At 48.1% G+C, this 13,354-nt stretch overlaps 1 protein-coding gene across 3 annotated transcripts in view; it reads right to left on the reverse strand.

Moving 5' to 3' along the window:
• KIF2C (kinesin family member 2C) overlaps positions 1-11,623 on the reverse strand; it is a 26,771-nt gene extending 15,148 nt beyond the window's left edge. The window contains exons 1-5 of one of the 3 annotated variants that reach the window (XM_023221425.2): positions 11,439-11,621; positions 10,445-10,539; positions 5,757-5,858; positions 5,542-5,590; positions 2,669-2,791 (exon numbers count right to left, since the gene is read on the reverse strand). In XM_023221425.2, coding sequence (XP_023077193.1) covers positions 2,669-2,791; positions 5,542-5,590; positions 5,757-5,858; positions 10,445-10,539; positions 11,439-11,502 — 433 coding nt within the window. In that variant the 5' untranslated portion in view covers positions 11,503-11,621. Of the gene's footprint in view, positions 1-2,668; positions 2,792-5,541; positions 5,591-5,756; positions 5,859-6,464; positions 6,847-10,444; positions 10,540-11,438 lie in introns of those variants that run through there. The other 2 variants (XM_023221426.2, XM_023221427.1) reach the window with 2 other exon arrangements.
• Between the last annotated feature and the right edge of the window lie 1,731 nt (positions 11,624-13,354).

The following is a 13,354-nucleotide window of genomic DNA, read 5'->3' on the forward strand; positions in this document are numbered from 1 at the left end:
TTTTTTTTTTTTTTTTTTTTTTTTTGAGACAGAGTCTCGCTCTGTGCCCAGGCTGGGGTGCAGTGGCCGGATCTCAGCTCACTGCGAGCTCCGCCTCCCGGGTTTACACCATTCTCCTGCCTCAGCCTCCCGAGTAGCTGGGACTACAGGCGCCTGCCACCTCGCCCGGCTAGTTTTTTGTATTTTTTAGTAGAGACGGGGTTTCACCGTGTTAGCCAGGATGGTCTCGATCTCCTGACCTCGTGATCCACCCGTCTCAGCCTCCCAAAGTGCTGGGATTACAGGCTTAAACCACCGTGCCCGGCCAACATGAACTCTTTAGACTTCACCCAAGCATGGGTTCTCAGGCCAGGCCAGGTCTGGTCTTAGGGAGAAAAGCCAAGCCTTTCTGACTTCTCCCAAGCCTCAGGAACCCAGGTGGGTAACAGGAGCAAAGACTGAAAAGCTAGGGTGATGGGGAACTGGGGAAACAACTAACCAGATTGATTCAATACAGAAAGGTCCAATCCACAACACCTCATTACTTCCCATACTTGGTCATGATCCATTCATTTACTTTCATCCTATTAGAGCTGAATTTGATAAACGTAAAGTGTAATGGTTGTGTGTCTTACAAAATTTGCATCTACTTTATATAATCTATTAAAGACTGACAAACAATTTACATTAAAAATTTTTATTTATATTTACTAATTTTCCACACCTCATCTGACTCACTTAAAAAATTTTAAAATTGTGCAAACCCGGGAGGCAGAGCTTGCAGTGAGCCAAGATCACACCACTGCATTCCAGCCTGGGCAACAGAGACTCCGGTCTCAAAAAAAAAAAAAAATTTTTTAATTTAATTTATATAGGCCGGGTGCGGTGGGTCACGCCCGTAATCCCAGCTGGGAGGCCGAGGCGGGTGGATAACGAGGTCAGGAGATCGAGACCATCCTGGCTAACACTGTGAAACCCCGTCTCTACTAAAAAAATACAGAAAAATTAGTCGGGCATGGTGGTGGGTGCCTGTAGTCCCAGCTACTCGGGAGGCTGAGGCAGGAGAATGGCATGAACCCGGGAGGCGGAGCTCATAGTAAGCTGAGATTGCGCCACTGCACTCCAGCCTGGGTGACAGAGTGAGACTCCGTCTCAAAAAAAAAAAAAATTCAATTTATATAAAGTACAAAAAAGGGCCGGGTGCAGTGGCTTACGCCTGTAATCCCAGCACTTTGCGAGGCTGAGGCGGGCAGATCACGAAGTCAGGAGTTTGAGATCAGCCTGGCCAATATGATGAAACCCCGTCTCTATTAAACACACCTGTAGTCCCAGCTACTCGGGAGGCTGAGGCAGGGGAATTGCTTGAACCCGGGAGGCGGAGGTTGCAGTGAGCCGAGATCAAGCCACAGCACTCCAGCCTGGGTGATGGAGCGAGACTCTGTCTCAAAAAGAAAAAAAAGTATAAAAAGAGGGCCAGGTGCAGTAGCTCACACCTGTAATCCCAGAACTTTGGGAGGCCAAGGCAGGCGGATCACATGAGGTCGGGAGTTTGAGACCAGCCTGACCAACCTAGAGAAATCCCATCTCTACTAAAAAGACAAAATTAGCCGGGCATGGTGGCACATGCCTGTAATCCCAGCTACTTGGGAGGCTGAGGCAGGAGAATCGCTGGAACCCGGGAGGTGGAGATTTGAGGTGAGCCAAAATTGAGTCATTGCACTCCAGCCTGGGCAACAAGAGCAAAACTCCATCTCAAAAGAAAAACCAAGTACAAAAAGAGGGCTGAGCACAGTGACTCACGCCTGTAATCGCAGCACTTTAGGAGGCCAAGGTGGGCGGATCACTTGAGGCCAGGAGTTCGAGACCAGCCTGGCCAACATGGCAATACCCCATCTCTACTAGAAATACAAAAATTAGCCGGGCATAGTGGCACATGCCTGTAATCCCAGCTACTCAAGAGGCTGAGGTGGGAGAATTGGTTGAACCTAGGAGGCGGAAGTTGTGGTAAGCCAAGATCATGCCATTGCACTCCAGCCTGGGTGACAGAGTGAGACTCCGTCTCAATAAATAAATAAAAAAATACAGAAAGAAAAAAAGCTAATTAATGCTATTAGAAGTCAGGATTATGGGTACCCTTGAGGGGATTAGGAGCTGGAAATGTGCCCAACAGGGACTTTTGAAGTTCTGGTAATGCTCTGATCATGTTAGTTACGAGTCAGTTCTGTTTATGAAAATTCACTGAACTCAATGCTATGTGTACTTAGACCTTAGACTCCTCAACTATGTCAGAGGGCTTCTGCCCAGCCTTTCACCTCTTGTGAAAGACTGATTCCATGGCCACAGGAAAACATGCCCGCATGTGAGAAACAAGGCTTGAACTCAGGTGCTTTGAAGTACTGGTAATGATCTGATCATGTTAGATACATAAGTGTGTTCAGTTTACGAAAATTCACAGAACTATATACTCAATGCTATGTGTACATGTCTGTGTGTATGTGTGTGTAATGTTTCAATTAAGTTTTTTAAAAAAGAGATGATTTCCAAATAAGAAAGCCGTGTTGGTAGGGCAGGAGCAGACCAGTTCTGAAGCTGGGGGAATGGATGAATCTCAGGATATTCTAGCACAGGGACCAAGCAATGTACTTCAGGGCCTCAAATATGGCAGGTGCAGGGCACTTTTGTTACTCACGAGGAACTGAAAACTGCTTGCGGGGGTTTGCAGCTGCAGGCAGCTCCACCTCCATGTCATTCTCCTGAGCAGTGACGCGAAGCTCTGAGACAGTGGACATGCGAGTGGAGCGAGTTCGAAGACCTGGAGAACCGAGAGCAGTAGCCAGTCAGTGCTGCATGATCTGGAGGGTGGTCGGGGCAAACCTCCAAGTTTTTGTACAAGGTGAAATAGGTCCCAGCCACCAGGAAAGGGGCTCACCAACTTCCCATATTCCTTAGAAAGGAAAAATTAGACTAAGTACCAGTACCCCCAAAACCCTTTGTCCACATTGTGCAAATCCAGGAGCTCCTGAGGGCAGGGATATCTCCCACAAAGAGCATCTGTCTTGAGTAAGTACAGGGACCTATAGCTATCTTGAAAACATTTCTGGAGAGAGAGAGACCTAATCTAAGTCCTTGAGAAAAAGTATTATTATTACTTTTTTTTTTTTGAGGAGTTTCGCTCTTGTTGCCCAGGCTGGAGTGCAGTAGTACAATCTCAGCTTACTGCAACCTCCGCCTCCCGGGTTCAAGCAATTCCCCTGCTTCAGCCTCCTGAGTAGCTGGGACTACAGGCGTGTGCCACCACACCCAGCTAATTTTTGTATTTTTTTTTTTAGTAGAGACGGGGTTTCACCATGTTGGCCAGGATGGTCTTGATCTCTTGACCTTGTGATCCACCCGCCTCAGCCTCCCAAAGTGTTGGGATTACAAGCGTGAACCACCACGCCCAGCCCATCTTTTTCTTGAGACAGAGTCTCACACTGTCAGCCAGGCTGGAGTGCAGTGGTGCAATCTTGGCTCACTGCAACCTCTGCCAAAACCAACTTCTACCGAGTTTCTGAGTATTGTAAGTTCAAGCTGATGGCTGTATATAATCCATATCTTGAATTTTTACAATCTTCCTGTTTCCCTAATGATTTTATTTTATTTTTTATTTTCATAATAAGATTGGGTCTTGCTATGTTGCCCAGGCTGGTCTCAAACTCCTAGGTTCAAGCCATCTTCCTGCCTCAACCTCCCAAAGCACTGGGCTTACAGGTGTGAGCCATTACATCTAGCCCCAAATGATCTGTCATTTTTTTTTTTTTAAGACCGAGTCTCGCTCTGTCGTCCAGGCTGGAGTATAGTAGCACGATCTCTGCTCACTGCAACCTCCACCCCCAGGCTCAAACGATTCTCTTGCCTCAGCTTCCTGAGTAGCTGGGATTACAGGTGCCTGCCACCACGCCTGGCTAATTTTTGTATTTTTAGTAGAGACAGGGGTTTCACCATGTTGGCCAGGCTGGTCTCAAACTCCTGACCTCAGGTGATCCACCCGCCTAGGCCTCCTAAAGTGCTGGGATTACAGGCGTGAGCCACATTGCGCCTGGCCAGTTTTTTGTATTTTTTAATAAAGACAGGGTTTCACCATGTTGACCAGGCTCGTCTGAAACACCTGACCTCAGGTGATCTGCCCACCTTGGCCCCCCAAAGTGCTGGGATTACAGGCATGAGCCACTACTCAGGGCCTTAAAGACTTTTTTTTGTTTCTATTGAAATGAGCTGTGTAGCTGGGCATGGTGGTGTGTGCCTGTAGTCCCAGCACTTTGAGACACTAAGGCAGGAGGATTGCTTGAAGCTAGGAGTTCAAGACCAGCTTAGGTAACAAAGTGAGACCCCATCCTAAAAAAAAAAAAAAAAAAAGCTATTGGCTGGGCATGGTGGCTCACTCCTGTAATCCTGGCACTTTGGGAGGCTGAAGCAGGAGGATCACTTGAGGCCAGGAGTTTGAGACCAGCCCAGGCAATATAGCGAGACCTTGTCTCTACCAAAAAAAAAAAAAAAAAAATTAGCCAGGTGTGATGAGGCACACCTGTAGTCCCAGCTACATGGGAGGCTGAGGTGCGAGGATTGCCTGAGCCCAGGAGTTCAAGGCTACAGTGAGCTATGATCATATCATGGTATTCCAGCATGGACAACCAAGTGAGACCCTGCCTTTGAAAAACAAAAAACAAAAAGCTGTGGCAGTATCCTTTGAGGACATGAACACGGAATGGGACTGCTGCGAGTCCCAACTCTCCTGCATGCCCTTATGGTACACCCAGCAAGAAAGGGCCAGCACCACAACAGTCAGGCCCAGGCTTGCAGTGGCACCACCCTCCACTCAGGGCCCCCAGAACCTGAAGCTCCAGCCACGTATTCTGGGAGTCCCTGAGGTAGCTGGATATTTCAGGGCAATGATGACCCCGAGACCTGGAGAGCTGTGCAGGTCACCAGCCTTCAAGGTACAGTTGGCTTTAAGCTGGATCTTTTGGGAAGCTTACCCCCTAGAGTCACAGTCTATCATGTTGTCAAAGTAGGTTTTCACAGACTACTTCTGCAGAGAGAGCCCAACCTCCTAGACCACGAGGCAATGCTGTTATTCTCTCCAGCCCCAGCCATCCCTCTCTATAGTGCCACCAACTGTACTTCTAAACAACCCACAGACCTAGTGTCTCCCTTTTTCAAAGCCTCTTTCCAGGGCATATTGTTCCCCTGAGGAGGCTGAGCCCTGAGAAAAGAAATCAGGCCTACCAATGGCTGATTCCCACTCTCCTTAGCATCAGGCTCTGGATTTTACAGAAAAGGTTTCCAGGCCAGGCAGCAAATTTCCTAAATGCACCAGGTCTCCTAAAGGTTGGCCTGATAGCTGTAGGTTAGATTCTTCCTCATAGAGAAAGAAGCTTGGAACAGCTTCTTTCATAGAGAAAGAAGCAGGACGCAGCCCACATAGAAACCATCTGCAAAAGAGGAGCCTCCACAACTGTGAGTCCTAGAAACATAATTCCTGACACAAATTCCATGACAGTAGGCTAGTAGAAATCCACTTACTTTCTTTTGGAGCAGGAATTTTGGAGTTGACGGATCTCCGTTTTTGTTTCTGAAAAACAAATCAAATTGTCACAATATATGGCTCTTATCAATTCTCAAGGGCCTATCCGGGGACCATGTACTATGCTAAAATGCCAGACAATCAATCAGTAAAGAGCCAATAAGCAAAGTGAATCCTCTGGGGCACTGGCTGCAGCCAGATGACAGGCACCTACCTGGATTGTTATATTTTCCTGCAGGGGTAGATTGTCCTTTGGATGTAAGGGAAGAAGTTGTAAGAGTTCTGGGTTTATTGCAGCCACATCATCAAAATCAATCTGCAAGAAGCAAGTAAAAGTTTCAATGAAACAACATTGTTCAATCCAAATACATTTCTTTTTTCTTTTCTTTTTTTCTGAGACAGAGTCTCGCTCTGTCACCCAGGCTGGAGGGCAGTGGCGTGATCTCGGTCCGGTGCAACCTCCGCCTCCTGGGTCCGAGCAATTCTCCTGCCTCAGCCTCCCAAGTAGCTGGGACTATAGGCGTGTGCCACCAAGCCCAGATAATTTTTGTAGTTTTAGTAGAGACCGGGTTTCACCATGTTGGCCAGGATGGTCTCAACCTCCTGGCCTCAGGTGATCTCCCCACCTTGGCCTCCTAAAGTGCTGGGATTACAGGTGTGAGACACTGTGCCTGGTCCCCCCAGGCTGAGGTGGGAGAGAATCGCTGGAATCCAGGAGGTGGAGGTTGCATTGAGTTGAGATTATGCCATTGCCCTCCAGCCTGGGCGACAGAGTGAGACTGTCTCAAAAAAACACAAAAACATTAAAAAAAAAAAAAAGTCTATAGACAGAGCTACCCCTAAATTCAAACTTTACCAGCTTTAAGTTCCACTAAGTATGAATAGCTATAAAACAAATAGTTACTCCTTAATAATGGTTTACCATCTAGATGGATATGGGTTTCTGATTTCCAAGCCAATGGTAGACGTCAGTGATGAGAATGAGGGGAAGAGGCGGGCAGACAGGCAGGCAAACTGGTGGGTACTCCACAGCAGATCTAGGCCACTTGGCTCCCCTGCTGTTTTGCTGGGCAGTGAGGTCCTGCTGGGCACAGCCCCCTAAGTACCTCTTGCTGGCTGACACGGAGGAGGAAACAAGTTCTAACTGTCTGGTGAGAGTCCAGTGGAGGCCCTTTAGGATCTTATGGGCAGGGGCAAGTTCCCGACAGCTGCTACCTAACCCTAAGACTACCTACATTTTCTTCTGGGCCCAGAAACTTCTTCCCCAGTTATGGCTTCCTGCCCATGCCTTACCTATTTCCTGTTGATGCCTGCAATGAGGTCACAATTCTAAGTTTACATCATCAGAGTCCTGCGATCCTCCAGGAACAGCTTCACCAGGATAACTTTACAACAGGTTCAGACATATCAAATTTGTCCCAACTTGTTATTTGTATTTTAAAATGTGACAGAGCTGAAGCATGTACTCCAGGGTGAGGGCTTTACTGCCTAGATATGAAACCTGCAGTTATTAGCTGCCTATTCAAGCATTTGTTAGGCACCACAAAGACAGCAGCCTGCAGGGGGAAAGTAGTCAAAGATAAATTACAACATATGTAGGCCGGGCACAGTGGCTCATGCCTGTAATCCCAGCACTTTGGGAGGCTGAGGTGGGTAGATCACCTGAGGTTGGGAGTTCGAAACCAGCCTGACCAACATGGAAAAACCCCGTCTCTACTAAAATTACATAGCCAGGTGTGGTGCATGCCTGTAATCCCAGCTACTCAGGAGGCTGAGGCAGAAGAATCGCTTGAACCTGGGAGGCGGAGGTTGCAGTGAGCCGTGATAGTGCCATTGCACTCCAGAGCAACAAGAGCAAAACTCTGTCTCAAAAAAAAAAAAAAAACCAGGCATGGTGGCTCATGCCTGTAATCCCAGCACTTTGGGAGGCCGAGGCAGGTAGATCACGAGGTCAGGTAGGAGATTGAGACCATCCTGGCTAACACAGTAAAATCCCATCTCTACTAAAAATACAAAAAATTAGCCAGGTGTGGTGGCGGGCGTCTGTAGTCCCAGCTACTTGGGAGGCTGAGGCAGGAGAATGGTGTGAACTTGGGAGGCAGAGCATGCAGTGAGCCAAGGTCGCGCCACTACACTCCAGCCTGGGCGACAGAGCAAGACTCCACCCCCCCCAAAAAAAAAAAAGGATAGAATCACTAAACGCAAAAGCTGGCAAGCACTTCAGTAATCACACTTCTATCCACATTTCTGGGACAGCCACAGACTCTTGGTATACACCTCCCCCATTTCCAACCCCTAAACTACAGAGAGCATAAACAACAAAGAAAACCAGTTTTTTGTTTTTTTGTTTTTTGAGACAGAGTTTTGCTCTTGGCGCCCATGCTGGAATGCAGTGGCGTGATCTCAGCTCACTGCAACCTCCACCTCCCAGGTTCAAGCAATTCTCCTGCCTCAGCCTCCCGAGTAGCTGGGATTATAGGCATGCGCCACTATGCCCAGCTAATTTTGTATTTTTAGTAGAGACGGGATTTCACCACGTTGGCCAGGCTGGTCTTGCGCTCCTGACCTCAGGTGATCCATCCGCCTCGGCCTCCCAAAGTGCTGGGATTACAGGCGTGAGTCACTGTGTCCGGCCTTTTTTAGACGGAATCTCACTCTGTTACCCAGGCTGCTGGAGTGCAATGGCACGATCTCAGCTTGCTGCAATCTCCACCTCCTGGGTTCAAGCAATTCTTCTGCCTCAGCCCCCTGAGTAGCTGGGACTACAGGTGCCCACCACCATGCCCGGCTAATTTTTTGGACTTTTTTTTTTTATCTTTGGAGATGGAGTCTTGCTCTGTTGTTCAGGCTGGAGTGCAGTGGCCCAATCTCAGCTCACTGTAACTCCACGTCCTGGATTCAAGCAATTCTCCTGCCTCAGCCTCCCGAGTAACTGGGATTACAGGCGCCCACCACCAGGCCCGGCTAATTTTTTTTATTTTTAGTAGAGACAGGGTTTCACCATGTTGGTCAGGCTGGTCTCAAACTCCTGACCTCGTGATCCACCCGCCTCAGCCTCCCAAAGTGCTGGGATTACAGGCGTGAGCCACCTCGCCCAGCCAATTTTTTGGATTTTTAGTAGAGACGCGGTTTCACCGTATTGGCCAGGTTGGTCTTAAATTCCTGACCTCGTGATCCGCCCACCTCAGCCTCCCAAAGTGCTGGGATTACAGGCGTGAGCCACTGCACCCGGCAAACACCAGAGTTTTAAGCCTTGCTCTGACAATCAGCTGATTCTCATGTTGATAATTCAGGGTGAAAATCCCAGGAGAAAGGAATAAGTGTGTAAAGGCAGCAGGGAATTAGGCACAGTCACAGAGCAGTAAACCACCTCATTTGCCAGAGTATAGGATATGTGGAAGAAGAGTGTGTGGTACACAGAAAAAGGGTGATTAGAATCAGAGCTCAAGCCAGGTGCGGTGGCTCACGCCTGTAATCCCAGCACTTTAGGAGGCCAAGACGGCCAGATCACTTGAGGTCAGGAGTTTGAGACCAGCCTGGTCAACATAGTGAAATCCTGTCTCTACTAAAAATACAAAAATTAGATGGGTATGGTGGCAGATGCCTGTAATCCTAGCTTCTTGGGAGACTAAGGCAGGAGAATCGCTTGAACCTGGGGGATGGAGGTTGTAGTGAGCCAAGATCGGCTCACTGAGGGAGATCGTGCCACTGCACTCCAGCCTGGCGACAGAGTGAGACTTCGTCTCAAAAAAAAAAAAAAATTCAGAGCTTGAAAAGGCCTGAATGCACCATTAAGAAGTTTGGATCTTATTCCAAAAGCAGTATTTGATCTGAGGTAAGACAAGGGATATATTTCTGAACAAACAACAAAAACAAAAAATAAATCACAAAGGACTGATAATAGTTGGCTGAAAGGAATTTTAGGAACCTCTTGATTCTTAAGCGGCAGATAATGGAAAGTATTCAATCCTTTTATTTCTCAAATATACCACCTAAATATCTCTACTATATGTACTATGCTAAGCAAGCTTTTTACATGTTTTATCTTTTTTACTTATTTTTTTTTGAGACATGCCCGGCTAATTTTTTTTGCATTTTTTGTAGAAATGCAGTTTTGCTATGTTGCCCAGCCTGGTCTTGAACTCCTCAGCTCAAAGCGATCTGCCTGCCTTGGCCTCCCAAAGTGCTGGGATTATAGATGTGAGCCACTATGCCCAACCAAGAAGACCAATTTTTTTTTTTTTTGAGGAAAGGTCTCACTCTGTCGTCCAGGTCAGAGTGCAGTGGCTCGATCATGGTTCACTGCAGCCTCAACCTCCCAGTCTAAATCGATCCTCCCACCTCAGCTTCCCGAGTAGCTGGAACCGCAGATGCGAGCAACCACACCCTGCTAATTTTTTATTTTTTGTAGAGACAAGGTCTCAACATTTTTCCCAGGCTGGTTTCGAACTCCTGGGCTCAAGCAATCCTTCAAAGTGCAGGGATTAGAGGCAAGAGCCACCGCACCCAGCCAATTTTTTTTTTTTTTTTTTGAGTCAGATTCTCACTCTGTTGCCCAGGCTGGAGTGCAGTGGCACAGTTTCGGCTCACTGCAACCTCCGCCTCCTGGGTTCAAGCAATTCTCCTGCCTCAGCCTCCCGAGTAGCTGGGATTACAGGCTAGCACCACCACAACCGGCTAATTTTTGTATTTTCAGTAGAGACAGGTTTCGCCATGTTGGCCAGGATGGTCTCGAACCCCTGATCTCAGATGATCCACTCGCCTCAGCCTCCCAAAGTGCTAGGATTACAGGCATGAGAAGAGCACAGCATCAGAAACTAGGCTCTCACAGATTCCACTTCTGCACAGATCCTTTATGTAGGAAGGTATTAAATGTGGTAGAGGAATTCTCATAGAACGTACCTCTTTGCCCTTTGTGGCACCTCCTTCTGCCCATTCCACTGAAACACAGGATTTCTCCAAGTTCACAGTCCTTACATTGGCACTGTGAATTAAACCTATAAAGTATGAAAAAACCAGAATTACCCTCTCTTTCCTGAGAGCTTCACTTTTAGGATTCCACAGAGATTCCCAAAGTGGAGTTAACCTGAAGGAACAGGCAGCTGCCTCTAAACAAAACAAAACAAAACAAACAAACAAAACTAAGAGAAACAAATCTCTTGGGCTTCACCTTTAGAATATCCACAGTGAGGTGGGCAGGGGACAGGTTTTAAATTGAGTTGCATGGGATAAGGATTCACCCCTACTCAAAAGAGAGCCTACAGAAGAGAACACACAAAAGTATGTTTGAGCAGGGGATTCCCTAAAGCCCTTAGATGAACTTTTCCTCAACATAGCATTAAGGATCTGGCCCTCTTGGGGTTTTCCTAACTCACTTCTGGCGGTCCTATCTGTCCATTTCCCTAATGACACGGGTATTAGACGTGCCAGAACTGCGGTAGCTGCTTAAGCAAAAGAGAGAACGACTACAAGCTCCTCAAGAGCAGTAGTCTGTCCCGTTAACCCTAAGTCCCAGTGCCTGACATACTGCAACTGTGCAATATTATTCGAGAGTAGAGGGGCCAGGAGACCGAGGTCCCCATAAGAGCAGGGCATTTTCCGGGGAGAATTTTGGAAGGGAAGTGAATTTAGAAGCCCCAACTTCCCTGGGTCTACCAGCCTTGGAGAAGGTCCGCCCACTCCTGGAGGACTGCGAAAGGGACCCACGTCCAGCGCAGACTCTCACCCCTGTGTAGGGAAGAATGACTGCCAGTGCAGAGATCAGGAGTTAGTGCGTGTGAAAAGGAGGGAGGGAGAGAAAGAGAGTGAGAGCCCATTTGTGTGTCTGGGGAGGGGTAGTAATTTCAGTCGTCTCACCGCTCACGAGTCCCCTTGACCTAGGGACCCCGCTCCTCACCATTACTGCGTTGGATCTTGATGGCGAGACCGGGAAACAGGCGGGCTTGAAGCGACGAGTCCATGGCCACTCGGAGGGTCAGCAAGGAAAAGAAACGCGCAATGCCAAGAAACCTCAGTTCCGCTAACCCTAGGAAGTCTTAACGCCGCGTAAACCGCCGCAGTTTAAATCCCGCGCGCAAGCGTCCTTAAAACGTCATCCCGCTGTCCCCGCCCTCGCTTCCGCCAGTCAGCGGCGCCCTGTGGAGCCTTGGGGGATAAGCAGTTCCGAACCGTCTTCCGACGCCCGGCACCGCCCATGCGTCTGGCCACACCCCCGAGCGCTGTGCCTCCTGGGAACTTTGGCGCTCCGCGGGGTCTGGGGCTCCCGCTTCCTGGTATTGTGTTTGGTCATCTTGTACAACCGGGTTCCCGAAAACTGGGAAACTTCAGTATGTATTTCAGAGTGAGGGCTCTGGAATCCTATAGACATGGGTTCGAATCCTAGCTTCTTCAGTTGCTAGTTCAATGACCTCGAGCAAATTGGAGACTTGGCCGGGCGCGGTGGCTCACTCCTGTAATCCCTACACTTCGGAAGGCAGAGGTGGGAGTGATCGCTCGAGATCAGAAGTTTGAGACCAGCCGGGGCAACGTAGCCAAGACCCTGTTCTCTAAGCAAAATAAAACCACAGGTTAGAAACTTGACTTAGTTTTTCTTATTGCACAGTGGAGAAGCATGTTTCCTCATTCAAGGAGTTACGTATACATTTCCAGGAAGACACGATTCACCAGATATTTATTGAGTGAATGTCTACCACGTGCTAGGCATGGTACTAGGAAATGGAGATAATAGTAGTCAACTAGACACACAGTTCCTGTCCTCTTTTTTTTTTTTTTTTTTTAATTAGAGACAGTGTTCTTGCTGTGTTGCCCAGGCTGGTCTTGAATTCCTGGGCTCAAAGATCCTCCCTCCTTCGCCTCCCAAACTGCTAGGATTACATATGTGAACCACTAATTCCAGCCTCCTGTTCTTGACGATCTGCCTGCCTCAGCCTCCCAAACTGCTGGGATTACAGGTGTGAACCACTGTGCCTGACCAGGAAAGGTCTTGTTTGAAGAACTGATGGCTGGAAGGCAGTGGGGGAGAGGAACATCAGAAGAAGTTGAAGAGGTGGGCAGGGACAAAATCATTGAGCATCTTGTGGCCTGTAGTAGTAATTTTGGCTTTTATGCTAATGAGAAGTCATTGAAAAGTTTTAAGCAGGGGACTAAGAAGATCTGATTTACATTTTACTTTCTTTTTTTTTTCTTTTGAGACAGAATTTCACTCTTGTTGGCCAGGCTGGAGTGCAGTGGCGCGATCTCGGCTCACCGCGACCTCCACTTCCCGGGTTCAAGCAATTCTCCTGCCTCAGCCTCCAAAGTAGCTGGGATTACAGGGATGCGCCATCATGCCTGGCTAATTTGGTATCTTTAGTAGAGATGGGGTTTCACCATGTTGGTCAAGCTGGTCGTGAACTCCCGACCTCAAGTGATCCACCCGCCTCCGCCTCCCAAAGTGCTGAGATTACAGGTGTGAGCCACCGTGCCCAGCCTACATTTTACTTTTATGTCAGTCAAACTTGCTGTTGTGTGGAGAGTAGAGTTGAAAGGGGCAAGACAGAGTGCAGAGAGCACTTAGTAGGCAAGAGATAATGCTGCCATAGGCCAGGGTAGTGATACTGGATTGGAAGTATGGCTGAGAGAATTGATTCAAGATACCCCATGTTTGGGAAGTGAAGTGAATGGATTTTGCTGATGAGTTGGATGTGAATGACGGGGATGGCCATGGATGACTCCTGGTTTCTGGCTAGAGCACCTGGCTGGATGATGGACCATATACTGAAAAGGGAGAGTGGGATTGTGAAGGAATGAGTTGGGGGTTAAGTCCAGGGTTTC

Source organism: Piliocolobus tephrosceles, chromosome 1 (assembly GCF_002776525.5).
Source record: "Piliocolobus tephrosceles isolate RC106 chromosome 1, ASM277652v3, whole genome shotgun sequence".
Taxonomy (NCBI): Eukaryota; Metazoa; Chordata; class Mammalia; order Primates; family Cercopithecidae; genus Piliocolobus; species Piliocolobus tephrosceles.